This window comes from Cryptomeria japonica, chromosome 4 (assembly GCF_030272615.1).
Source record: "Cryptomeria japonica chromosome 4, Sugi_1.0, whole genome shotgun sequence".
Classification (NCBI taxonomy): domain Eukaryota; kingdom Viridiplantae; phylum Streptophyta; class Pinopsida; order Cupressales; family Cupressaceae; genus Cryptomeria; species Cryptomeria japonica.
The window spans coordinates 562,988,520-563,014,509 of NC_081408.1; the positions used below are offsets into that span (position 1 = coordinate 562,988,520).

Here is a 25,990-nt window from a genome sequence, read left to right on the forward strand (position 1 = left end):
TGCAACCAATTTTTGGAAAAAAGAAGGAAGACCAAAAATAGAAGCAATCCGCAATGCCAAAACCCTTAACACGTTTTTGTAAAAATGCCCCAAACTGATAAATGTAGCAGCAATCCCAAATTTGGAAGATCAAAGTGCCAATGAAAGAGCACGCCCAAAAGGATTGGAGCAAAATGCCTAAGTAGGGGTAGGAGAAATGGAGACAAGTGTTGCAAAACGTAGACAAAGGAATCACGTGAAGAAAAACGTGGCCACCATTTCAATCTTCAACGACATCATTAAATAGCTCAAAACTTCCCCCAAACTCCACGCCTAGGTGAGAAAGGGAAAAACAATTTAGGAGTTTGTAGTTTGTTGAAGATTTAATCCCTCAAAAAGTGGCATTTATGAAAAACGTGGTTGCTGATTTAGGGCGAAAAACCAGTCAATGCATCCTCCAAATGTCATGAAAGGTGTCCAAGAATGCATGGAAATAGGATGCAAACCAAAACGCCTCCTCCTTCCAACAATCTCTCCACAAAATTTGCTTTGAAATGGTCAAAAATCGTTTTTCCTTGCATTTCGGGTTTATTGGAGCAAAAGACAAGTTCAAATTTGCATAAGGGAATGCAAATCGGGTTTTTGGGAGAGAATAACAAGTTTTAATTTCACTTTTTCCACTTACAAGGCAAAATTGGGATTTTTTAGACAAATGACAAGTTTTATTTTTTACTTTTTCACTTGCCAAGCCAAAATCGGGTTTTTTTAAACAAATGACAAGTGTAAAAATTGTCAAAAATGCACTTGCAAGGCAAAATCGGGTTTTTTGGAGCAAACTGCAAGTTTTAATTACTTGTAAAAGGGAAATAAAATCCCTACAACAAGTTAGAAATACTTGCACATATGTAATGGGGATTTAAAATCCCTATTACATGCAAAAACCATTAAAGTAGGGGTTTTTTGACCAAACTGCAAGTTTACTTGTAATTGAGTCAAAAAATCCCTATTTTAACTAAAAAAAGACCAAAAAACAACAAACAAGACACAAACAAGAAAGGGAAATTTAAAACAAATTGCAAGTAACATAAGCTAAAAGTTCCCCTACAACAACCAAAACAATGAATATCATTAAAACTTGTAGTTTGAAGAAAATTTTCCACCTGCAGTCGGGATTTTAAAACCCGAAATTGAAGGAAAGACATAGCAAACGAACCTAGAATTTGACAAAATTCAAAACGCAATTCGAGAATGGACTGAGGATTAAGCCAGTCCATGGATTAGGCAAAATTCTGCCTCGAGAAGCGTGCCACAGAGTAAATTTTTTCATTTTTTCCCAAAATTTTTATGTAGTGGTCCTTCATTTTTGGAAACAAAAATGAGGACAACAATTGGCTCTGACTGGGGAATTCTTTCATTTATCCTTAAAGATTGTGAAAGAAAAGAATCCAGAACTCTAAGTGCCTTCCTCTTATCCATTGGGCCACAAAGTCAAACAAAGCAAAACAAACAAACAAAAGACGCAAAACAAACAAGAGAAAGACATTATTTACAAGAAGTTACCCGATTAATCCTGAATCTTGGAGCTAGTCGATTTATTCCCCAATAAAATCCCGATTCATGAAAAAATTGTTGACCCAATTTTCAATGATTTTTTTGCATTTAAATCACATTAAAAACCCCCAAAATGGTAAAAAAACGTGAAAAAAATCATTGTAAAAACTTGCAAAACCCTAGGAAAATGCGTGAAATTACTGAATTCCTTAGGAATAGGGTTGATTCGAGACGAAATCAGAGTCAATGTGGAATCAACGTTGAAAAAGTTTGTTATTTTGTCCATTCCCCACACTTAACTTGTTCAAACCCACGAGCTCAACAACCCAACAAAGGCGGGAAGCCTGCGAGCTCAATGGCCTAGTAGGGGTTTGAACCTTGGTGGCTGCCTCACCAATGGAGTGTTTCTACCACAACACTAAACGTTTGAAGACATATTTAACATATATAGATATAGATATATAATTTACTATTTGCTCAAACAAAGACATACAATTCATTATGTGAGCAATACATCTAAAGTGCTCCGTGAAATAAATATGAATGACAACAAACAAGCTTACATAGTTGTAATAAAAGAGCCTCCAACACAATCATTAAAATTTGTCTCTACCTAAAATAGTAGTTGCAAGCTAGGTATTGCCAAAACCTGTGGCTTGCTAATTTTTTACTTCAGCTAAACAAATGCCTTTTGTTGAATTCTACCCCATATAAAAGACTTACCAATTGCCATCAGGGAATGTAAAGTGTTGCAACTGTGGAATATGATTGGATAAGCTTTCTCAAATATCGAACTACCCCTAGAAAACTCCTTGCCTCAATCACTTCAAAATGGCTTCCACTTTTACTAAATTCCTAACAATAGCTGGATCTCTGTCTGATAAATTTTGATCTCAGCTACTTCATAGACTTAGCTAATCTTTGATCTCAGACTTAGACAACTAATTGGTGTATTTGGTGACTGCCCTTTTAAAAAGTTAAATGAATATTTGCCTATGTAATCAGCAATATGAATATAAACAACAAAAATCTATTTTCTACAATTCCTGGGTTAAAATCTATTTTATTTACTCTCTATATCTCTATGCTATGGAAATGCCCTTAAGTTTTAAAAAAAATAGTTTTTGTCTATTTTTCTACAAGTTATTACGACTTTTTAAAATCCAATTTTTACCCCTTTTTTCAAAAAATATTATACTTTTGGTTTGCCGATTTTTTCCCCAAACGATTTTTGTTGCTATGATATAAAGCATTGCAATTGTGAAATATGATTTGATAAGCTTTCTAAAATATTGAATTAACCCTACAAAGCTCCTTGTCTCAATCACAATGAAATTCTTGGATCACTTCAAAATGGCTTCCACTTTTACTATTTGTCTGTTAACTTTTGATCTTATTTACTTCATAGACTTAGTTAATATTTGATCTCAAACTTAGACAACTATTTGGTGTATTTGGTGACTGTCCTCTTAAAAAGTTAACTGAATATTTGCCTATGTAATAAGTTTTATGAATATAAACAACAAAAAATTATTTTCTACAATTCATGGGTTAAAGTCTATTTTATTTTCTCTTTATATCTCTATGCTATGGAAATGACCTTAAGTTATTTAAAAAAATAGTTTTTGTCTCTTTTTCTACAATTTTTTATGTTTTTTTTTTTAATTCTGATTTTTTCATGATTTTTTGTCAATTTTTTCAAAAAATCTTATACTTTTGGTTTGCTGAATTTTTCCCCCAAACAATTTTTTGCTACTATGATGTCAGAGACCACAATAATGATCTTAGGAGGAATGTTGGCAAGCTTAGTTTGCCATCCTTTAATGGTTTAGGGAGGATGCCTGCGTGTGCCTGGGTTCAGAATGTTGACACATATTTAGCTTAATCTGATGCTTGAAGATGAAGCAATCCAACACGCTGCTTTACATCTTGACGGAGTTGCTCATGAATGGTGGCATTATGGTATGATCAGCATGGGCCATGATGAGATCACTTCATATGCTGATTTTATAGAGAGACTTATAGAGAGGTTTGACAAGGACCCCAAACTCCATTTGATGGAGTTGGCACAGCTGAAATAGTGGGTTATAGTTAATAGCTACATTACTGATTTTCAAAGGTTCTTTGTGTTGGTCACCGATATATTTGAGAGGAGATTAATTTTCTTGTTCATGGATGGATTAATGTACCCTTTAAGGGTTTGGATCAAAGTCCCTAGTCCTAGCTTGCTTCAGGAGGTAGTCAAGAAAGCTAGGGCCATGGAGTCTTTGACTTCAAAAGATAGGAATCCATCAAGAGATTTCCCACCTAAGAATGAGAGGCAAGATGATAAAACATATATGAGAACTCCCAATCTGCCTAAAACTACACCACTAAAGTTGGATTTTGTATCGAGCAGTGAGTTGTGGAAGAAGAAGCTGTTTTTTCACTTGCCACAAACCATGGGAGTCCAATCATAGGTGTCGTGCGAAAGGCAAAGCTTACTACATTGAGGTCACTTCTGATGTAGAGGACAAGGTAACAGATACCGGATTGGAAAGCGAGCATGAGGAGGCACATGGTACCATTGCTTGCTTATCAGGAGGTTCTATGCATCATCCTTTCTGAGTAAGAGGAATTTTGATGGGACAACAAGCGATTTGTCTGTTGGTCAGTGTAGCAACTCACAATGTCATTAATGAAGATCTTGTAGTGAGACGAGGAATATGAATTGAGGACACTCTAGGATTCAGGATTGAGATGGTAAATGGATTGAAAACACGTTGCACTAAGACGATACTGCAACTAAGTATCTAGTTGGGTGGATACACACTCACCCATGATTCCATGTGATTAGGATTGGGATTGGTGAGACAGATATGATATTGGGCATTCCATGGTTGTTCTCTCTTGGTAAATACAGTCAAGATTTCCAAACAAGAGAGTCAGAATTCACTACTAATGGAAGAAAGGTAGTGTTGAAGGCATGGAACGATGATCCTCCAAAGGTAGTGATAGCAAAGAGACTGGAAGCAATGTGTGCACAGTTCAAAGTCGTTCCTGAGATATGTCATTTCAGTAGACAATATTTTCATGATGGCTCTTCCTTGTCTAGTTTTGGTGAAGACTTGAGAAGTGTGAGAATCAAAGTAGGGTAGCGGTCATTGGATAAGAACAAGAGGTAGGATAGAGAGTTTGACCGTTTGATATAGATCGTTATTCGTTTGATTTATAGGGGGGATAAGTGGATAACAGTTACAGGTATCTTACAATGCAGTGTTTCTAGTAGGAATTCCAACTGGCCTTCGAGATTGGTATCCTTTTTTTTTGGAATTTAAATGCAAGGATACCATTTAGTTTTAGCATGTGATGAAGTTTTTGCCCTAGATGCTGGATTTTGCAGCCCAAATGAAGAAAAATGTAAAAAGAAAAAAAAAAACTGACTTGTGCTTCAAATTTGCCTTCCAAATTCCCTAAAAAACTAGTTAATTTCTTTGCTCCGAGATGCAAAAGCATTTGGAATGTTGTGTTGAAGGTGGCAGGGGCATTGGGGGCTTCAAACAGGAGAAATCGTTTTTTTTTTCACTGTTAAAAAACGTTTTTTACCTCTTTTTATTGACGTGGCCTGCTATCATTCCATCCCTTGTGAGTTTTTTGCTTAGACTTGTCAAGTTTTTGACGTGTACTCACCTAAAACTCGACAAGTTTTTCGCTCAAAAACTCACTGTGAGATTTACTTGGCAAGTTTTTGGCGAGTCTACCAACTGTGGTTCATCCTACATATCTGGTTGAGTTGGAAGAGCCCGAGCCATCTTTCACTACCTTATTATATTGTTTTTCATATAATGTTGACCATGACAAAGAAGGTTGTTTTGTCATGAAATGAAGAAAGACAATTGAAAAAAGTAAAACACAGGAATGCATGCTTGACAAAGAGAACATTAGAGAAACAGAAGATATAATTCCATTAGGCTATCTTTGAGACATTATAAGAAAGAGAGAACTGACATATAGGGGTTCAGGGTTATAGGGAAGGGAGGCCTCTGTCTAGATTACAGATAGCAGTCACATATCTTTTGGAATGTTATAAAGAAGACCCAATATTTTTATTTAAAAGACTGCTCTCCCTTTACTGATATTGACAAAATTACTTTGTATATATTGATTGTAATGTCCCCATTTTGAAATAGGATTTAATAATAAATACCAATAATAAATTAAAATATAAAAGAATTAGATTAAAATAATTAAAATTTAGTTTAGAGTAAAATAATTAAAATTTAGTTAAGTTTAATGAATGGTCAAAAGGCATGAAATGAAAAGTTGTAACTCCCTCAAACATGAGGTATAAAAGGGAGAAGAGAACTTCATTTGAAGGAAATAAATAATCTATATTGAGAAGTGCAGATCTGATTTGAATAATAAGACAGCAATGTGGAGACATGACCCTTTAAATGGATGTCTTTTTCCAAAGAGATTTGTCTCCTCAGTAGAATATGAAAGTATAAAAGATATGGAAGGGAGGAAGGAAAAAAAAGAATGGAGCATAGGAATTAAGGAAGGATAAATGGAAGAAGAAGGGGAAGGAAATGAGGAAGTGACTCTTTCAAAAGAGTATAATTATGAAAGGTTGTGACTGCTACAAAGGGCAGAAAATTAGAAATGAGGAAGGGTTGTGATTCTTTCGAAGGGGGGGTAATTGTGAAAAGTTATGACTATTGCAAAAGGGCAGGCATGATGAAGAGGTGTGACTTTCTCTCTCACATTGTAAGATATAAAGGGGAGAAGGTTTCATTTGAGGGGGACATCCAAGGGTGATCAACTTGGGAAATAATTTATTATTCTCAAAGGTAGCAACGAAGGGCGGTGACTCAATTCTAATGAAGGGTGGTGACTCAAGCCTTATGAAAGGTGGTGACCCTTTCACCAATGAAGTATAAAAGAGATCATTCCAATCATTCAAGGATCACTTATCATTCATCATTCCAATCATTTAAATCAGGCAAACAATCAATCAGAAAATCATTCTATCAAATCAGCTTTTGTTCAATGATCATTCACCAATATATGAAACCAGCCTTCATTACATTATCACTCACCAACACCTCAAATCATACAATCAAAGCAATTCATTCAATCAATCAAATAAGATCAGATTTGGAAATTATAAAAGATTGAACATACAGCAGTTCGATTCTATACTTAGGTTGTGGTATGAGTTCCCCATATATGGCATAATGAATACTATTAATATCTGCATACTACTGACTGATAACATATTGCTGTTATGATTATTTAATATATCATAATGCATGTCACTTCTAATCTGTTCATTGCTGATTCATGTTATGTTTTTGCTTGTCTGTTTAATATAGGATATGTGACATATAATAGGATGCTCTCTCTATATATATTCTGTCTGATTGTTATAAACAGCCATGGTAGGGAAATGAGGGATTACAAGGAGGGGAATGGCGATGGGCAAGGAGGGGACGGCAATGTGGTACTCTTCTTAGTATGCCACCTCATGGTGGTGACTAAATGGTCCCATGAGGCCAAGGGGGTACAAGGGGTATTGCCTTTGGGCTTAGAAGAGATGGGCCTCCGGGGCACCCTATTGTGAATACGCCTCATCCCTCTATCATGGTGAATTAATACACCAAGAAGTCCAATCATAGGAAGTGTGAGATGAATGGCAAGATGAAGGGGGAACAGTTATAGGACACCTCACTAGGTACACCACCTCATATGGATGGTACGGGCCACATGAGGCCAAGAGAAATGGTATATCCACTCTTGGGCCTAGGGTAGAGGATCTCTAGGACAACCTCTCAAGTCACCTTATCCTAGCTCTTCTATGGTTGAACTTCCTTAAACATATTTAAGATATCTTACGATTAAATTGATGTTTCTGCTATATGCTTAATGATTCCTAATTAAGGTCTGCTTAGTGAATTATTGTTGTAAATGGTTTCTAATCTGTTTTGCAGGGCTTCAATCAGGTGAAAGATATCTCCAACCCTGCTCTTGAAATTGAGATTTAGGGCTAGATTAGGGCATTCCCAAATAGGGGACATTACATTGATATTTTTATCTACTTCTTATCACAAAATTGCAGGTTTTTATCATGCAGAAGATTTTTTCTAGTGTAATTATGAGAGAGGATTGTATTACATTACAAGTTTCTCTACCTTGGAAGAAAGTAGTGCTATCAAAGTCCTGCACTCGTGGCCATTATCTGTTAACTTGTTTAGTTATGTAGAGATGAGCTGGAATGGAATAGATTAAAGATAACCCAAATTCAGGATAAATGCCCTTTACAAATATATAATTTTCTATTGTGCTTTTGCATCATATTTTCAAATACTGCAAGACTTTAAACTTTTTCCCGGTAATGTCTTTGTTTTTGTTGGTGTTCTATATTGTATTGGATTTGTGCATCTTCCAGATTTGGGACGTTAGATACCTTAGTAGTACTTATCTTCTGTATGAAGATATTCCTTGAAGTTTTCTAAATATTTTTATGGTCTCTGACTCTTTAACCTGAAATTTCATAAATCAGAAACATTTAACATTTATAGGTCGTTCACATCAAAGTGGTAGTTGAACGTAATATACAATTGGCATTTTGGCAGATGAATGAATTCATGCAAGAACTATCTGTAAAACATATTATCCCATACATGGAGCAGAAAATACGTTCCTTAAATCAACAGGTATGACTTTCCCATACAATTTATCCCATATTTGTTTCATTCTTTGGGTTTCTTTTTTGATTTTGTAGTCCTATCTGTCAGGAATATTGAATACCAAAGTATCTGCTTGAATTGTTTGCTACTGTTTTTTCTGGATAGGTTTTGGCAACAAGAAGGGGATTGAAGAATCAGATTAAAAATCTCTGGTGGCGTAAGGGGAAAGATGATACCTCTGATGTCTCAAATGGCCCGTTGTATGAAATAGTAAACTCCACCCAATCTGGCAAGCAATTGTTTTCCTAGTGTCCTTTGGCCAGTGGCATCAAGTTAGTTCATGTTAACTACTTTTTTTTGAAGGTACACATTCAGCTCAATAGAGTCTCAGATTAGAGTATTGGGAGACTATGCCTTCATGCTGCATGATTATGAGCTTGCATTGGCAAATTATCGATTGCTATCCAGTGATTACAAAATTGATAAGGCTTGGAAGCGTTATGCTGGTGTCCAGGTTTGTGTATTTTTTCTAGAATATTAGCAGTGTAGGAACATTAGGAAAAGGATCCTCTGAAGCTATATCAGTGGGATTTTAGTTTTGATATTGTACTTTTCTTAACACCTTTATGTATTTTGTTGATATGATATTTAGTAATTCCATGTTCTACATTCATTATATAGCAAAAATTTTAGTAGTTCCTTGTTGTTACAAGCAATGGCTTTAAGTTGAGGGCACAGGGATTAGGCATGGACTTTGTATGATATTTGATTCTGTATGTAAATGATCTCTGAGGGTTTATTTGAAAAAGGTTCACCATTCTTATGATTTCAATAATCTTAGAATTTTCGAAAAGAATATATAACCTTTTCATGTAATATAATTTTTTGGGATTCAGTTGCATTGTGTCAAGTCAATCTACATTGACCCGCATTTCATGAGAAGTGTTTCACATGAACTATCCAGGTGATTATCTGTGATGTCCCTTATATTATGTCTATTTATATATTTTAGATATATATATATGTGTGTGTGTGTGTGTGTGTGTGTGTTCATTTTGTGATTACTTTAATCATTTCAGTACATTATTATTACTAAAAAGATTATTATTATTCCCAAGTTAATATTAAAGAATTATCCATGATTTATTATTAATACCCTTGCCTATTAGTGTTTATTATTAACACCCTTGTTTAGTATTAATATCATTGATTATTAATACTTATTATTAATATTCATGTTTATTAATGTTCATTATTATTAATATTCATATTTATTAATGCTCATTTCATTAATGATCATATTATTACTATTCATATTTGTTAATGATCATTATTATTAATGTTCATTTTTATTCACTACCCACCCCTCACCCACGATGGTCAATGCACCGATCTGCATTCTATTGGAATAGATGTGACTCATTGGTGAGGCACGTAGGGAGAAGCAAGGCTTTTGAGAGGGGTCACAAACGGTCAATGGTTTTAAATACCATTGACCCTTCCTCTTCTAGGGACATATAAGAGGCTGTCACCCAAAAGAAGGAAAGAAAGGGACACGGGAGTTAGCGCAGCAGTCAGATTGACTGTAACAAGGAGATACACAGCACGGTAAGGATGTTATCAGCAATTAGTGTTTACGTGGATGCTCACTCCTTAATTAAGCACTATTCTAACAACATAATTAACAATAATAATAATAAAATCTGATCTGGTTAACATTGACAATACTGTTATAAACTAATATGCTTGATACAATAAATATTATTACTGTAATTAATATTAATACAGTTTAAATTACTAACACAATTCAATTATGACGGCATATAATGGTACTATTAACATAAGGTTACCAACATAATATAGTAATCTAAAGCTCACATTGTTAATACAAATAATTATGATATTAAATTGGTATAGTTTTTTTAATACAAATTCAATATGGATAATTCAAGACCAAGCAGATAATATTAAATTACTACCAATATTGATAACATTTATTAAAGTTAATTTATAATTAATATTATACTGAACATAAATGTTTATTATAACAATTCTAAGCATGGTGATGGAAGTATGAAAGTATTGTGTGAGGGGTACGATGTATGAGCACTCTTCTAGATATGCCACCCCAAAGTGGGACAAGATGAGCTCATAGAGGCCAAAGGAGTACAAAGGGTACAGTCTTTGGGTCTAGGAAGAGATGGTTGCTAGGGCACTCTCCGCAATCTCTTTCACCTTCTCCACCATGGCTCTCACATGCAAGGAAGCAAGTCATAAAGGGACTAGGATGATGACTAGATGAGGGTCAGAGGCTTCTTATTGTTGAAGTGAATCAATCATAAGAGGTGAGAGGTTGATATGATGGAGGGGAACGGTGTAAAGCCCTCACTAGGTATGCCACCTCATGATGATGGTTAAGGACCATCAGTTAAGGACCACATGAGGCCACAGAGGATAAGGTCTTGCTGTTGGGCCTAGGGTAGAGGATACTTGGGGCACCTCATCATGTCTTCCAACCCTCGTTATGGTTGAGTCTCCATGTAATTTTTTATATTGGTTGTATATATATATATCCCAAACCTAGGATTGAATGTATTTCATGAGTTATATCTACATTGTTGTCTAATCTCATTGTGGATCTCAAAAAAAATAGACTAATCTTGTTCATAAATGAAGATTATATCTCTAACTATGTTTTGCCCTCATTTCATTCTGGATTTGTGAATTTAGGGCAAAGTATAAGGTGATCCCAAAAAGGGGACATTACAAATGGTATCAGAGCATGTTCCTTATCAATTTTGGAAACCCTAATTAGGTCTTTGTTGTTTTAATCTGGACCTTTGATCTTTGTTTGATCTCGGCCGTTCGTTCTTTTCATGGTGCCTATATAAGACTTCCTCCTCTCATTTGAGAGTGTGAGGTTTTGTTAGATTGTTGCGATAAACTGCTCTGATAATAAAGTTTCTTATGTGCTTATTGGCTTTTAAAAATATATTGTCTAAGTAGTTTGCATGGTTTCCAATTTCTTCAACAAATAGAATAGAATTTGTTTAGAGTTATTAGATGAATGCAAGATTTGATAAGTGTTGATTATGGTAAAATTTGTATGCTCATACTTTTGATAAATAGACGAATTCTATTTATTGTGCAAAGTTAGCTTGAGCCCATTTTGTGGATGCTTAAGTTAAATCTAGATAAATATTGTTCGAATTGATGGTAGTTATTTTGAATATGAAAATCATAAGCACAAACTCTTGAAGATTGCACCTACTTTGTTAAGTTGTTTAAATTGGCGAGCCAAAGTGTGGTTCATTGTACCTTAATCAACGTTGTCTCTTGAATTTTCTAGGTTAGAATAGAATTTCTCAACCCTTAGTCCCCTTTTTCAGTTTCTTTTGAAATCCAGAATTGAAATCTATTGTCAAATATGTCTAAATCCTCATTTGCGAATCAAATAAGTCAAGCGTAAGTTGCTTGGCAGTTTCAACAAACATCACCAAGGAAGCTATATCCAACATAAAGCCGCTTGTTCGCACATATAAACCTTGGACATTTTATTCTGTGTTTGGTGGGTATTAAAACACACACCGACAAGAAGGAGATGGAATTACTCCAAATTTACAAGATAGGAGTTTAAATGAATCAAATGCAGTAAAATGATGTGGAAGTCAATTCACCACCTCACAACGAAGATCCTACACACAATCAGCAAGTAAATACTATTGGAGAGATGCTAGGGATGAACGTAGATGCTCATGAGGAAGAGTTCCATGAAGACACAATCGCAGCCTCAAGAAGAAATCAAGAGCAAGCTGAATTCGAGGAAGATGATGAGCAGTTAAGCCAAGTACTAGAATGGCTAAGGGAGAGAATGAAGAAGCCTATAATAGTGATTCATGAAGTAAAAGATTTAGATACTCTCCTAGCTTGGGTGAGCCAAACTAAAGAAAAGAAGAAACCTAAGAAATATTCCAACATTGTAAATGAAGCTTTTGGTTCTTGGGTGGTATAACTGGCAACTCCAAAAATTGATAAACCAAGAGAAGAGATCACATATGAAGATTATGATGTAAGAGAGATTGATCTAGGTCCTATCACTGAGAGTCGAGCAGTTGATGAGCTATGGGGTTCATTCTTTGACATGGAAGAGCAATTGAGAATGGAGATTGAAAAGAAAAGACAATTGAAGAAAGAAAATAAACAGTTAGTGGACTATATACAATGTTTGACAAAGCCACTCCAGCAAGAAGGTGAGACATTTGTACCTCCTAAAATACTTGACAAGCAAGCAGTTGAAGGAATTGAGGAGACAAGGGTGATGGCTCAAACAACCAAAGGGTGGATTAAGGTACCTTTGATCAAGCAAATGTGTTCACTGGAGAGTTTATGCAAACATATGATAAGGTCACATTATTCTTGTGTTGGATTCATAACACAATAGAATTGTGGGAAGATTTCCAAGTTGTTCAAGACAAGACTATCCCACGTTTGCAAGTATTGAAAAAGATTCCTAAGCAAGCTTTGGTAGATGGAGGAGTAATGGAGGCAAAGGCAGTTGATGACTTTAGCTGATGGTATTGTGCCTTGATAACTAAGAAGGAAACTCTTGAAAGGGTGAAGGATGATTGTATCAGAATGGAAGAGATGCTTAAGGGGATTCAAGATCAGCTCCTTGTGTCAATCAGAGAAGTCTATGGGCAAGAGATACTTGATGAGAATGGCTTGAATGTTGACAATTTGCAAGGTAAAGTGAAATGCAATTTCTTTCCAGCTACAAGCTTTTTGGCCAATCTCTTGAGCAGTGTTTCTTCATTCAGAGTCTTCATGGAAAATTTTCGAAAACAGGAAGTGGAATGGCAAAGAATCTTTGCTACTTGTGCTGAAACATTGGATGTTATTGAGTTCAAGCTTGACATCATGCCAAGTGCATCCATGGAAGAGCTTGAGATGGTCATGTCTAGGTTCATTGTATTTGCTCTCCAGGAGAGAGACATAGGGAACATTTTCCTAGAAGAAAGTTTGTTGGAATCCTAGTTGGCATGGAATTTTTCCATTCGTTTTCTTTCCTCACACTTTGTGCCAAGGAAGATGTTCATCTTTTATTGGCTGGTTTTTAATTATGTTGGGTAATTAGTTAGTTGGTTACAACTAACCCTAATTAGGGTTTAGTTGTCTCAATCTTGGCTGTCGGTTTTAAATCGATCTTGGCCCTTTATTTGTACTTGGAGCTCTATATAAGCTGCCATTTTTTCATTTGTAACCAATGAGAGACTTGTAGAATTGTCGCTACATTGTTACTGGATTAATATAAGACATTGAATCTTGGTGATTTTATGTTCTATCTTGGAGTATTTGCATGGTTATCCATCTTCTCAATTTAAAGTTTAAATTTGCTTAGTTACTTTCAATGAATGAAAGATCTTTGTGCATGACTTATGGTGAAACTTTCATGTTCATACTACTTGTATTTGGCTTATTGTTAAATACTTTGTGTGGTCAATTGAACTCTATAATCAAGCTTAACTTCAGTTGCTATTCATTCATTAGTATGCATTCTTTTGATGGTATTGATGATTGTGAGTAGTGATTTGAACATCATTAGCTATCCTTAGAAGATCGCACTAGCTTTGTGGAGTTGTTCATTGCATGTCAAAGCAAAGCCTAGTTGAGTTTCACCAAAAAGTTTCCCAGTGTCCTTGCATTCGTAGGTTTAGTTTAGTATCTCTCAACCCTTTAGTCTTTCGCACTTTTTTATCAAACAATCATTTAGTAGTAATAAGCAAAGCGTATCATTGAAAAAATCATTCAAATCTAGACTCATTGAGCATTCTTTGTGTTTGAGTGATTCATCTCCTAAGATCAACTACGTAAGTCCCCTTGGATTACTAGCAATCACATCAACCATTGAGCTATTTACACGTCAAGACTTGACAATAGAAACCTCGGAGTCATCTTCGTTGATCACATAATTTACCATGTAAGGAGATTTTGATCAAGAGAGGATATAGTGCCTTTGGTATTTTATTCTGTGTTGCACAGTGCATAAAAACACATCAACACTTAGTACTCTGAGATGTAGTGTTGGTAATTTTGCATTTTTCATCTATTGCTCTTCATTGAGGCTTGTAGCTTTGAGAAAATTACAAGTTAATTGAAATATTTCATAATCTTCCATTTGCCAATGAAATAGGCCACAAAAAGAATTTGTTTCATCCTTCAAACATGACTAACTCCAAAATTACTTTGTTGTTCAGTTGCATCAGACCCTAATTCTTTGTCCATTCTTCTCTAGAATGTGAATCTTACGAATCCAAGGAAGCTGCTTTGTCATTGACTACTTGATTCCTCAAATCAATTATATATTTCAGACCCTTGTTCTCAATCAAGATTGTATTCTTTCTCCAGTTGTGTTCAGCTTCGGCTGCTACTAGTGAACCCCAACCCAGTAATACATTGTACGCTTTTTCCCTAATGAAATGACCACAATGTTCAACAAAAATGATTGAGTTCCAATAATTGCCTTTTGTCCCATTAAAACTTCATGCACCTTAATATCTTGCTGATCTGTAGCCATTGGTTGAAAAGTTGGGGACCAAATGGTTTGCTTACCGAGACTTCTCGAAGTGTCTATTGGAAGTATGTTCATGCCAGACCCACCATCAACAATTGTATTGGTGAGATTCCTTCCAAGGATCTTCATATTCACCGCCATTGGTTTCTTTGTCTTGTTAACAATCAATAAGATTGCATTGATCACTTGGTCATCTGATAGCAAAGGTTCGGTTATTTGATCTTCATTCTTGCCAAATTTCAATTGAGCCGTAGCATGCACCATCCTATTTTTCCCTGATACAATAGCATTTCAAAGTTCAGAATAGCATTTCAAAGTTCAGAAATACTTTGTAATAAATCCTCCACTTTAATTAGTATTGTAGTTTGAAGTAGTTTGAGAGGATGTGTTAGACTGCAGCTGAAAGAAGCACCTTAGTTTAAGGGATATGATAACAGCTAGAAATGACCAAATAAGGATATGATATCAAGAGGTTGCATTGAGAGATGTGCATAATGGAGTTATATGTGGAATCTATTTGGTGATCTATAGAAAACACTACACTTTAAGGTTAAGGATCATTAATGCTTTTGGCCTGGCCACAGCCCAAGTGATATATCTTGTGATGTGATTCAAACATGCCAAAACTCTCTTGCAAACTAGTTAATGATCATTCTTGGTAAATTTAATTTCCTCCTTGTTGAGAGCAAGATTTTACACTTATACAGTAGATGAGTAAAGGAATTGTTTAAATGCCAGCAAATAACAAAGATAGGTTGATGGTACCGAAATATACATTTAGTAACATTACGAGAGAGTCAAGAATGAGCTCTAATAACGTCTACAAGAAAAAAGACAGTAACTATTTAAAAGCACAAAGATGAAAGATCTTAAGCAACTAGAGGGTGAACCCTTAATATTTAAATCTTATATATGGAAGAAAATACAATGCTGTGTTATACAAAAACGACCAAAAATTACGGCCAGGGAAGATTGACACATGCTACAAAAATCATCTAGCAAGGAATATCTACAATAATACAAAACAAATGAAGAAAATAAAGAGGATGCTGCCAAAATTAATACTTTATATGCATTAAAATGAGTATAATGATGGGAATGCATTGTATCTGGATTATGCCATGCATGTGCATCAAGAAAAAAACAAAAAGCTTTAAGTTGATTACATAAATATTTAATAGAGTGAATCTCATCATTTCTACTTGACTTAGAACATGGTCCCCACTTCTACATTAGATGAGGGAACTTTTCTCTATGAGCAGCCTCAAGAACCACTTGATTTATCAGCAGAAAACCTTTGTGACCAAACAAGTAAGAAGTGGCTTACTTATGACTAGTGCTAGTTAAAGATTGAGAAATGTACTGTCAACCTACATATGAAGATATTGACTAGTACATGCAGGATGAGTGATGGAAAACATCTTCTTCCAGGTGAGATGTATTGTACAATTTGATCGGATTCACTCTGACAGCAATGATTGCACTGCTGCTTTAGAATATGTAAGCAAAAGGCATTGGGTCCAAATTTTGGAGAATATTGTAAAACCAATATCTAATGGATATCAGCTAGTGGTATTTTTTGGTATGAAACCTTTGTTTACCTAAGTGAATCCAAACACAGACATTCTTGGAAGGGAGGAGGTATTCAATGACAGTCTCTTGGAGAATATTTGGAATTTTGGCATGAAGCATGCCTAAATCCATCACAGAGGAAGAAGATGCCTAAATCCATCACAGAGGAAGAAGCTTTGTCCTTCCCCTGCTGTGGGATGCATTTGTAGATGGAACTAAAATCGGGGATCTTATAAGGTGCTAAAGGTTCAAAACCATTAGATATTTCAAAAGGTCCAGTAGAGATCTTATAGAGATATGTACAGCCTGATTGTAACAATGTTGATTGATACGTAGAAAGCTGTCCCACTGTTTACTTTGTTAGTTATATATGTGGAAAGCATGGACTAAGGTGTGATTAACAATCTCATTGTATCCATAACCCCTTGATGTATGAATATGATTTTTTAGGTATCTCCTTTTGCATTTTTTCACATGTCTATGCAGTTGTAAGAAAGCATTTTTAGAATTGCTTATATTTTGTTTACTTCCTTCACTTGGGATTTATTGAATTTTGTGCAGTAGGTATCCATCTGCTCATTTGCTAGGGTGTGATATTATGTCACACTAGAGTGTGATATGTGTGTGTGCTTCTTGCTATACTGTATTTTGACGTTTTATGAATCTCTCTTCAAATAAAGGAGAGGAAGCCTTTAATGTCAAATGTTCATTTCATCCCGTGTTGACTGGCAAAATATTATTGAGGGTTAATTGAATTTCAATTTCCTATTCCTACTTATTTTCCATTTTTGGGTTTCAGAGTTTGGAATAAATCCTGTCATTTGCATGCAAGTGGGTTATAATTTTAATATCATTTACAATTGATAAGGAAAATAAATCTGAATCATATTAGCTACTTTGAATCAATTTATCTATACTTTGACTTACCTTTACTGAATTTCATGAAGCAATTAGTATGATGATAAGATTACTGTACTTATTGTGCATGATCATAATATTGTGACTCGCGATTACTCATGCAGGAGATGATTGGTTTTTCACTATTTATGCTGGACCAATCCAGAAAAGAGGCCGAGTATTCTATGGAAACCGCTTTTGCTGCCTATCAGGTTTAATTCTGATTACTTTAACTTTAAATTGAATTAGTATCTGAAGACAAACAATCTCTATTCTACAATATATTTCTTACAAAATTGAATAATATGCTCTACATAAAGAACAATTTTATGTGAAAATTCCTTAGATATATTATAACTTTCTTTATTTCTTCTATAGCTTTAAAAAATGATCATTAAAATCTTGATATCAGGAGATATCTTGATGAGATTGGTGTCATTTACCAAGATTCGTCAATGTGGAATATGTTAGCAACATTAATGATCAAATTGAGCTGTTTCTACTTGAAAATTGAGTGGTATATTTAAATATTGATAAAGTGCATTAATATAGCTCAAAGAGCATCAATACAACCAAGATGACCAGATGAACCAAAGAACCTTAGTGGACAAAACAAGCCAAATCTTATCAACTTAGAAGAACTAACATCAGACCTCTCAGTACAACCAGACAAAATATTCCACCAATATTTAGAATTTTGTCAATGATGGCAGGCTATAGAGGGGAGTTTATTAATTGCGTTGTTGCTATCATATGTTCATCCACCTATAGGTGCAAGGAAATCAGAAATAAAATAAAATAAATAAATTTGTTGCTGAGGGCTGACCCTTAGTCTCTTGGTGCCCTCCCCAAATGATTTAAGAATTGTAAGATATTTTTTTTACTTGATGTGGCTGTAATTTCCCCACTTTGAAATAGAATTTAATAATAAATAATAATAAAATTAAAATATAAAAGAATATAATTAAATATAGTTAAAATTTAATTAAGTTAATGAATGGTCAAAAGATATAAAATGAAAAGCTGTGACTCCTTTAAAATATGAGATATAAAAGGGAGAAAAGAACCTCACTTGAGGGGGGATAATTTGGGAATCAGAAGTGCAGATCTGATTTAAATAAGAAGGGCAGATCTGATTGTGAAAGGTTGTCCCTTTCAAAGGGCAGAAATAATGAAGAGCTGCACTCTTTCAAAGGGTGCTAATGGTGAAAGGGCATGTTTCTTGCCAAAGGGCATACATGACGAAGAGGTGTAACCTCTCCCTCACATTGAGAGATATAAAGGAAAGGAATCAAAAGCCTCCAATGACAGCACCATCAATCACATCAGATCAGAACTGTTATTAAGTTACAGGGAGTAACATCCTTGTTCTTGGTGGTATGCATGCGGATTATGGAAAAGAAAGGAAGAAGCATACACAGCAGATATTATCGAATCACAGGATAAATGTAAATAACAACCTTCAGATAAAGGAGAAGCATCTTCAATAATCAGCTAACTGAAGGGATCAAGAACAGTGGAACACCAAGACATAAATATACGACAGACTGCTACAATAGGCAAACAGGGAGAAATTAGTATTAATATTATAGTTTCCTAAGTTATTAATGCTCAATAATGTAATATATTGTAATTTTAGTTTCTTATTAGAAACTTTCTATTTTGTATTTCTTTGTAATTCTTTATAATGATCTTCATGATCATTCGTAAATACACAATCATTTTTTACCAAATTACTTTCGTAATATGGTATCAGAGCAAAAAAATTTGAATAATTTTTTTTTAGATTGTGAAACAAATTTTTTCTGGGCAGATTTTTCAGATCGTTGTTGAGTTTCGGTCTATGATTTCCTAAACCTGCGTCGGCCTCTGCAATTCTGTGTCGTGATTTTTTCGCGCTCTGTTCTGCGCGATTCTGCCCTTTCACGATCTGCTTATCTTTGGCGTGTTTTTTTTTTTTCTGTGACGGCCTCTGACGGTGCGTGTTTTTGAGTCGCGCGACTGGCTCTCTTTTTTGCACACGACCCGCGATCTCTCCTCTCTTCCGCGCGAGTTTGTGTCGTGATTTTCTGTGCCGACAAAGTCTTTTTTGGCGATTTTTGGTTAAATCCGCGATGCGATTTTGCTTTTTGACTGCGGATTTTGTCCTCTTTCTTCGCACACGCGACAGTTTTTTTCCATGTTTTCTGGTGGCTATGCTCATTTGTTTTTCTGCAACCTTCAAACCTGCGAATTTTTTCACGACCTAGGGTTTCTGTGTTTCGGCTAGGGTTTATACCCTTGTTTCAAGTCGGAATTTTTTTTTAATTACAGATTCCTTCTGTGTTGTTCGAGATCTCAATTGGGTCATCGTCAGAATTTTTTTGGTGCATCGTTTTCCGTGCCTCAATTTTTGAGCCAGCAGATTTTCAATTTTGATTTCAGATTTTTTCTGGGTTTTTCGCAAAGATTTCTGGGTTGTCTTTGTATTTTTCTGGGTCAGCCGAATTTTTTTCTTGAAATCCGTGCCAGCCGTACTTCATATTTTTTTTGAAGTCTGTACCTGTATCTGCCTCTGTTTTCTGCATTGGGATTGTGCTTTGTATTCCGTGCTATCGCCTCTTCTCTGATTTTCGTTTTCCGTGCATTGGGAAATGTGCAAGATGGTGTCATTGACCAACTTGATGTTGGAAGGCAGTTAACGATTTAATGGCAAAAATTATAACACCTGGAAGCAGCGCATGCTGACAATCTTTGAATATCGCCGCCTAGATGATCTTGTCTTGGGAAAATAATCTCGTCCTTCTATAGCCAGAGCCGATCAAGACAAATTTGATGACCGCAATAGGGAATCTGTCATGCTTCTCAAGCTCTCTGTCATAGATGACCAGCTACCTCAAATTCCTTCTAGTCAATCAACCTCAGAAATTTGGAAGCATTTGAAGGAGTTGCTTGAGACATCTGACAATCATTTTTTACCAAATTACTTTCGTAATAATTAGAAATATAAAGGACCAGCCATCATTACAACCATATTATCAGTTAATGCAGATCTGGTATGATCTTTTCTATTCACGACTTTATAGCATAATAGACTATAATTGGAGATCAATGTCTTTTAAGATTATACAATACCTTGTGGCCAATTATATTGGGCATATCATTCTTGGTAATAAACAATGCAATAAGAATTTATTTATAATTACATAATTAGGAATGATATACGTAATTCTTATTACATCTGGCATAGGGAACAATCAATGACGGACAATTATATATATTGAGCAAACTACTATCATAGTAATATAAGGAAGTACAAGGAGGGAGAACAATGATGAGGTCCTCCTCTAGGTAGACCACCTCATAGTAGTTGACCGATGGTCCCATGAGGCCAGGGGGGTGTAGACAGAGTCCACCACTCTTGGACTTAGAGGGGAAGGATGTCCAAGACACCCTACTGTATCTTTCCAAACACTATCATGGTTGATTATTGAATTAAGGGAATTCTAACCACAAGAGAAGGATGAGGATGGAAGTGATGAAGGGGAACGGTGATAGGATACCTCACTAGGTAGACCACCTCATGGCAGTTGACTGATGGTCCCATGAGGCCAAGGGGGCTCTAACTCGCACTCCGCTCTTGGGCCTAGGGTAGAGGTCTCTTGGACACCTTATTGTTCCTCCTTACTCCCACTTTCTTATGGTTGAGTTTCGATAAGGAATTGGACAAAAACTATGGTTAAGTTAATGTTCCTAACCCTAAGTATAGAGCATTTATGCTAAATTGTCTTTCTTAGAAGATTCATATTATTAAATAGATACATTTCAATAGTTTCCTAATCTATTGCAGGATCTCAATCAGGTATGCATCCCGTTCCATTTATTGTTTTACATGGAAATGGTGATTTAGGGCAAAAATTAGGGTTGTTACTAAAAAGGGACATTACAATGGCCAATTCCCTCTCCATCTTGGCACCCATTTTCATATGCCAAAAATAAATAAAACATTTTTGTATACTATGGGTTGACCTTCCCAAGTGTGGTGCCCAACTTTTGTAGCATTTAAAATTAAAATAAAAATATTTACAAGTGGGCTGACCCCCTAGAGATGATCGCCCTATCTTGGTAAGCAAATAAAACTTAAATAAAAAACATTTACATGTTGGCTTGGTCAACCTAGAATGAAGTCTTGAGCCAATTTGCAAGAAGAATTAGATCCTTTTTCAATAAGAAGATCAAGTAATCATTGCTTTATTTTTTTGGAGGTTGGTGCCTACAAATCATCTAGGGGGGATTGGTTTCTCTTGTCGGTTGGTGCCTATGAAGTTTGTAAGAAGTATCTAATATAAGCAGTGAACCATGGGGACATGTTCCCCTCCAATGCCCCCAAAATAAAATCCTTCTGTTTCTGTGATAGGGACATTTTGGGGATGCGGGGGAACATCTCCCTACCGCACCACCATTACCGTGGAGATGTCGTTGAGACTTCAACGACGACGGGGATGACTGGACATCCTGGGGATTTCCAAGAGCCTCCTTATTGTCTTGGGGATGCCTAGGAGTCTCTTATAGCCCCAAGTTAGAAACTCCAACCCTAGTAAAGGATTGGTGAAAAAATTGTGAAAATGACATTTGTAATGAAGTTTTGTGAGGTTTTGGAGGCCTTACTTGTGCTTCTTGGCATGGGCTCCACCCCTTGACCCTGTGTTGTGCTTGACTAATTGTCATTGATGTCAAAGTAGTCTAGCTTGATTGGCAAAGGAAATTTAATCATCAAGAGCAGTGATCAGTTTTAATTAAATAAATTCAAAAATATCCTTTTTGTTTAGGGCCAATCCCCACCTGCTGCCTCCATTTATTATGTAATTAAAACAATTTTTTATTTATTTTTTGGAGCCCCCCTTCAAGGGATGCTCCCTTGTATGGAGCGCCCATCTTGGGCAATACTAAAAGAAAAACTTGTTATTCTGGCCGACTTAGGGTTTTTGAGCGCTCAAATTGACGGGTCGATGTAATTAAATAAAAAATATATTCTCTTGTTGCTGGCTGACCTCATCAAGGAGGTATAACTGTTGGGGTGAAAAGGCACCTTGAAGGTGTACAAATATAGGTTGATTGGAGGTCATTTGAGAGACAAGGAAACGTTTTTGATGCTGTACCATGCCATACCATATTCATACTAGGTACGATAGTACACCTACCAGCGATTGGGGGGGGGGGTGGCGTTTCCGATAATCCTGAATTTCAATGCCATCATTTTCATGTTTTAATGTTTATTAGTATAAACCTTACATGGTGTTTCAAAGTTTCATTTATAGTTCTTATACTTATTTCTTACACATCTTTTTATAACTATTTTTTCAAGTACTATATATATTTGCATCTCTCCCCTGTCACTGTCCGCCCATCATCCCTAAACTTAGGTCCTTGGTCCCATTGTCCTTGAAATCCATCCCCTTGTCCCACCGTCCCTTTGTCAGAAAACTTTGTGGAACTATGGATATAAGCAATATTTTGTTGTGCTTTTCTCCTGCAAGGGTTTCCATGTAAATCATGTGTTCTTCTTGTGTAACTATTTGCTTGATCTTGCATTTGTATTATTGCTATTGATGGTTAAGTTTTTGAAAGTATTGCTATTGTGATTAAGTTTTAAAAAAAAGTTTGTTATATTGATTCAGTGTAAAATTTTCTCTAAACCTGTGAAAACCAGGAATATAGGTAGAGCTGCAAATTACATAATTGCATAAATTGAGATGAGGAAAAAATTGTGTAACTGCTTAATTGACTTAGGAATGAGTACAATATATAAAGAAAGAGACGAGTTGTCTAGAATGGCAATTGCCAACTAGAAAATAGGCATGCAACTCCATGCAAGATTTCACAACTAAGCAATCATGATCTCAACCACCTAACAACTAGCAAACTTATCTAGAGAAATATTGTAGGCAAAATATTCTACACTAACACCCCCCCTTAAGTGTAGCTAGGTGAATAGAGAGATATGGGTCCTGACAACAACGCCTGATCAATAACCCAATTACAAAGAGGAAAGGAGAAAACCTAAGTGAGAAAAAATCTTAACCATTTATTCAAACTAAAGAAGAAAGCCGCAACTGTCGATGAAGAACTGCAAATGAATCTACACTAGAACAGGATTATATCAGAGTCAGAAATCACTGCACAAGTGCTCCAAGGTGCTCTCAAATGTTCAAAATTGCAGTTGTACATATTCTGCATTGCTCAAATGGATGAATAGACAGGTACACAGTCTATGAATACAGAAACTGATTGTCTGAAGACATGAAGATATGATTCTACAGAAATGTGCTCCAAATTGAAGAATTGCAAATATGTCTCCTGGTTGGGATGATGCCATTGTTTATCCAATGTTCAATATTGTCCCACTAGAAAGAAACTTTGGAAGCAGATGAGGATGCGACACTAGAATCTCATATAGTCAGGAACCTTGCTTGAAAGAATCTCAAGGAGCAAACAAAGTTGCAACATTGGAATCTCATGTAGATATTTAGAACAAAAGAACCCTTTTGGCTGCCTATTGGAGAAAGAGTGTGGAGCTTGGTGGTTAATTAACAACTTTTAATATTCTAAGTTTTTTTATTTAGGAAGCATATTAAAAGAAAACTATACTAGATGCTTTAAGCAAAAACCCCCTTATAAAACTTTATATAAGTTCAATTTTTACAAAGCCTCGAATTTTCCCAGATCTTTATCATGTGGTGTTTGCAAAGCATGTGCAATTTTTAAAGAATCAAAATAGGAAGAAAGCATGAAGCGTGCAAAAAATTAGGTGAGGAACATGCATGTCTCTAGAAACAAAGGACTACATTTGCCTCCATGATGATGATAATCTTCACAAAAATATGCCTGTAGAATAAAGAGTAGAATTCGCTTGCAAAAGAGAAATTGAAATAAAATGCAAATCAATGCTGCCTTGACAGAGAAGATAAAGGTGGTCAATGCTAAAATGAAGATCACTTAGCATCCATGCTGGAAAGGCAAGGGATTTAGGAAATCGTGGCCAGCAAATAGAAGATCACGCCATGAAACGCCTTCTCCAAACAAGTCGCCTAGCAGATCACGCCTAAACATGCAATAAATTTGCACAATATACAAACAAATCTGCACTCGTACTAAACTGAGTTCTAATACTATGTAAAATTTTCTCTAAACCTATGAAATCCAAAAATATAGGTAGAGCTGCAAATTACATAATTGCATAAATTGAGATGAAGAAAAAATTGTGGATAATTGCTTAATTGACTTACAAATGAGTACAATATATAAAGTAGGAGATGAGCTGTCGAGAATGGCAATTGCCAACTAGAAAATGGGCATGCGGCTCCATGCAAGATTGCACAACTAAGCAATCATGATTTTAACAACCTAACATCTAGCAAACTAATCTAGAGGAATAATCTAGGCAAAATATTCTACACCAACATTCAACCCCCTAGCCCTCTCATTATAACTGAGTGGTCTTCAATTGATATTAGAGCGGGTTTCTTTGGATATAGCCTATACGTTTGGAGGAAGATTGAAAAGAGTACTTATGGTGGGGCAAGAAGGATGCAAATTGTCAACAAACAAGGCACCATTTTTTGATGGGAGAAATTATGCCTTTTGGAGCACAAGGATGGAGACCTATTTGAATGCCCTAGAGTATGATATTTGGCAAATGGTTGTAAATGGCTATATGGTCCCTTCAACTCCCCCAATGGATTAGGCTGGGAAGAAAGAAAGTGAAAACAATGCAAAATCCAAGCATGCGATTTTGTGTGGATTATTCGAGTCGGAGTTTGTAAGGTTATGCATTTCAAATCAACTAAAGACACGAGATAAGTTGAAGAATATCTATAAAGGAGATGATAAAGTGAGAGAGGCAAAGCTTCAAACCCATGGAAGACAATTTGAAAGCATCGAGATGAAAGAAGCAGAGAACATAGCCTTCTATTTGCTTCATGTTGATGAGATCGTAAATACAATAATAGGTCTTGGTGAAGAAGTTGATGAAAAAGTCGTGATTGTTGAAAAGGTACTAAGGTCCTGCCCTTTAAGATTTGATTCCAAAGTTTTTGTTAATCGAAGAAATGAAAGATCTAGGCAAATTGATAAAGGATGAGCTGCATAGAATTCCTACCGCCTATGAAATGAGGATTGAAGACAAGCCATCAAAAAAGGAGGCATCCTTCAAAGCATAAAGAAAGGTCTAATGCCCCCTTTTGTTTGACCCTCAGAAATAATTAAATGATTTAAACCAAGTGTTCAGAAAATAAATACATTATAAGACTACTAGTTTAAATTATTGAAAAGGGTCACGAAATTAATTGAATACTTGCTCAACTATTTTTTTAAGTGACTTTATATTATGGAAATTTATTAAAGGTCACTTTATTATTAAAATGGATTAAAATTATACTCTTTCTGGAAAGTTCTAGGAAAGGTTATTAAAGGAGGATTGAAGGAGTCATTTGGTATGCTTGGTTTTATTATTTCTCTTGGAGGGCTTGAGAGATTTTGGCTTTAAATTGAAAAACCTAAGGACGAAAACCCTTAGGATTTTTTGGGAATTGGACGAAAACCCAGTTCTTCTTTGGAGGTGGATTCATGTCAGGATTGACTAGTCGCACTACATTGTTCAAAATGTTGGAGGTTTATAGCAAATTTCTGAAGTCTCATTCTGAGGCAAATTTGAAGAACATGATTTCGGTAGTCATCTACAAGCATTATTCTGGAGGTCATTGAGAGTTGAATA

General features: G+C 35.6%; 1 protein-coding gene across 3 annotated transcripts in view; it reads left to right on the forward strand.

Moving 5' to 3' along the window:
• Positions 1-25,990, forward strand: part of LOC131036088 (uncharacterized) — a 232,576-nt gene that overhangs the window by 48,016 nt on the left and 158,570 nt on the right. For all 3 annotated transcript variants that reach the window (XM_057967893.2, XM_057967895.2, XM_057967894.2), the window contains 4 exons: positions 8,145-8,225; positions 8,364-8,458; positions 8,562-8,712; positions 17,364-17,450. In XM_057967893.2, the coding sequence (XP_057823876.2) occupies positions 8,145-8,225; positions 8,364-8,458; positions 8,562-8,712; positions 17,364-17,450 (414 nt within the window). The remainder of the gene's footprint in view (positions 1-8,144; positions 8,226-8,363; positions 8,459-8,561; positions 8,713-17,363; positions 17,451-25,990) is intronic.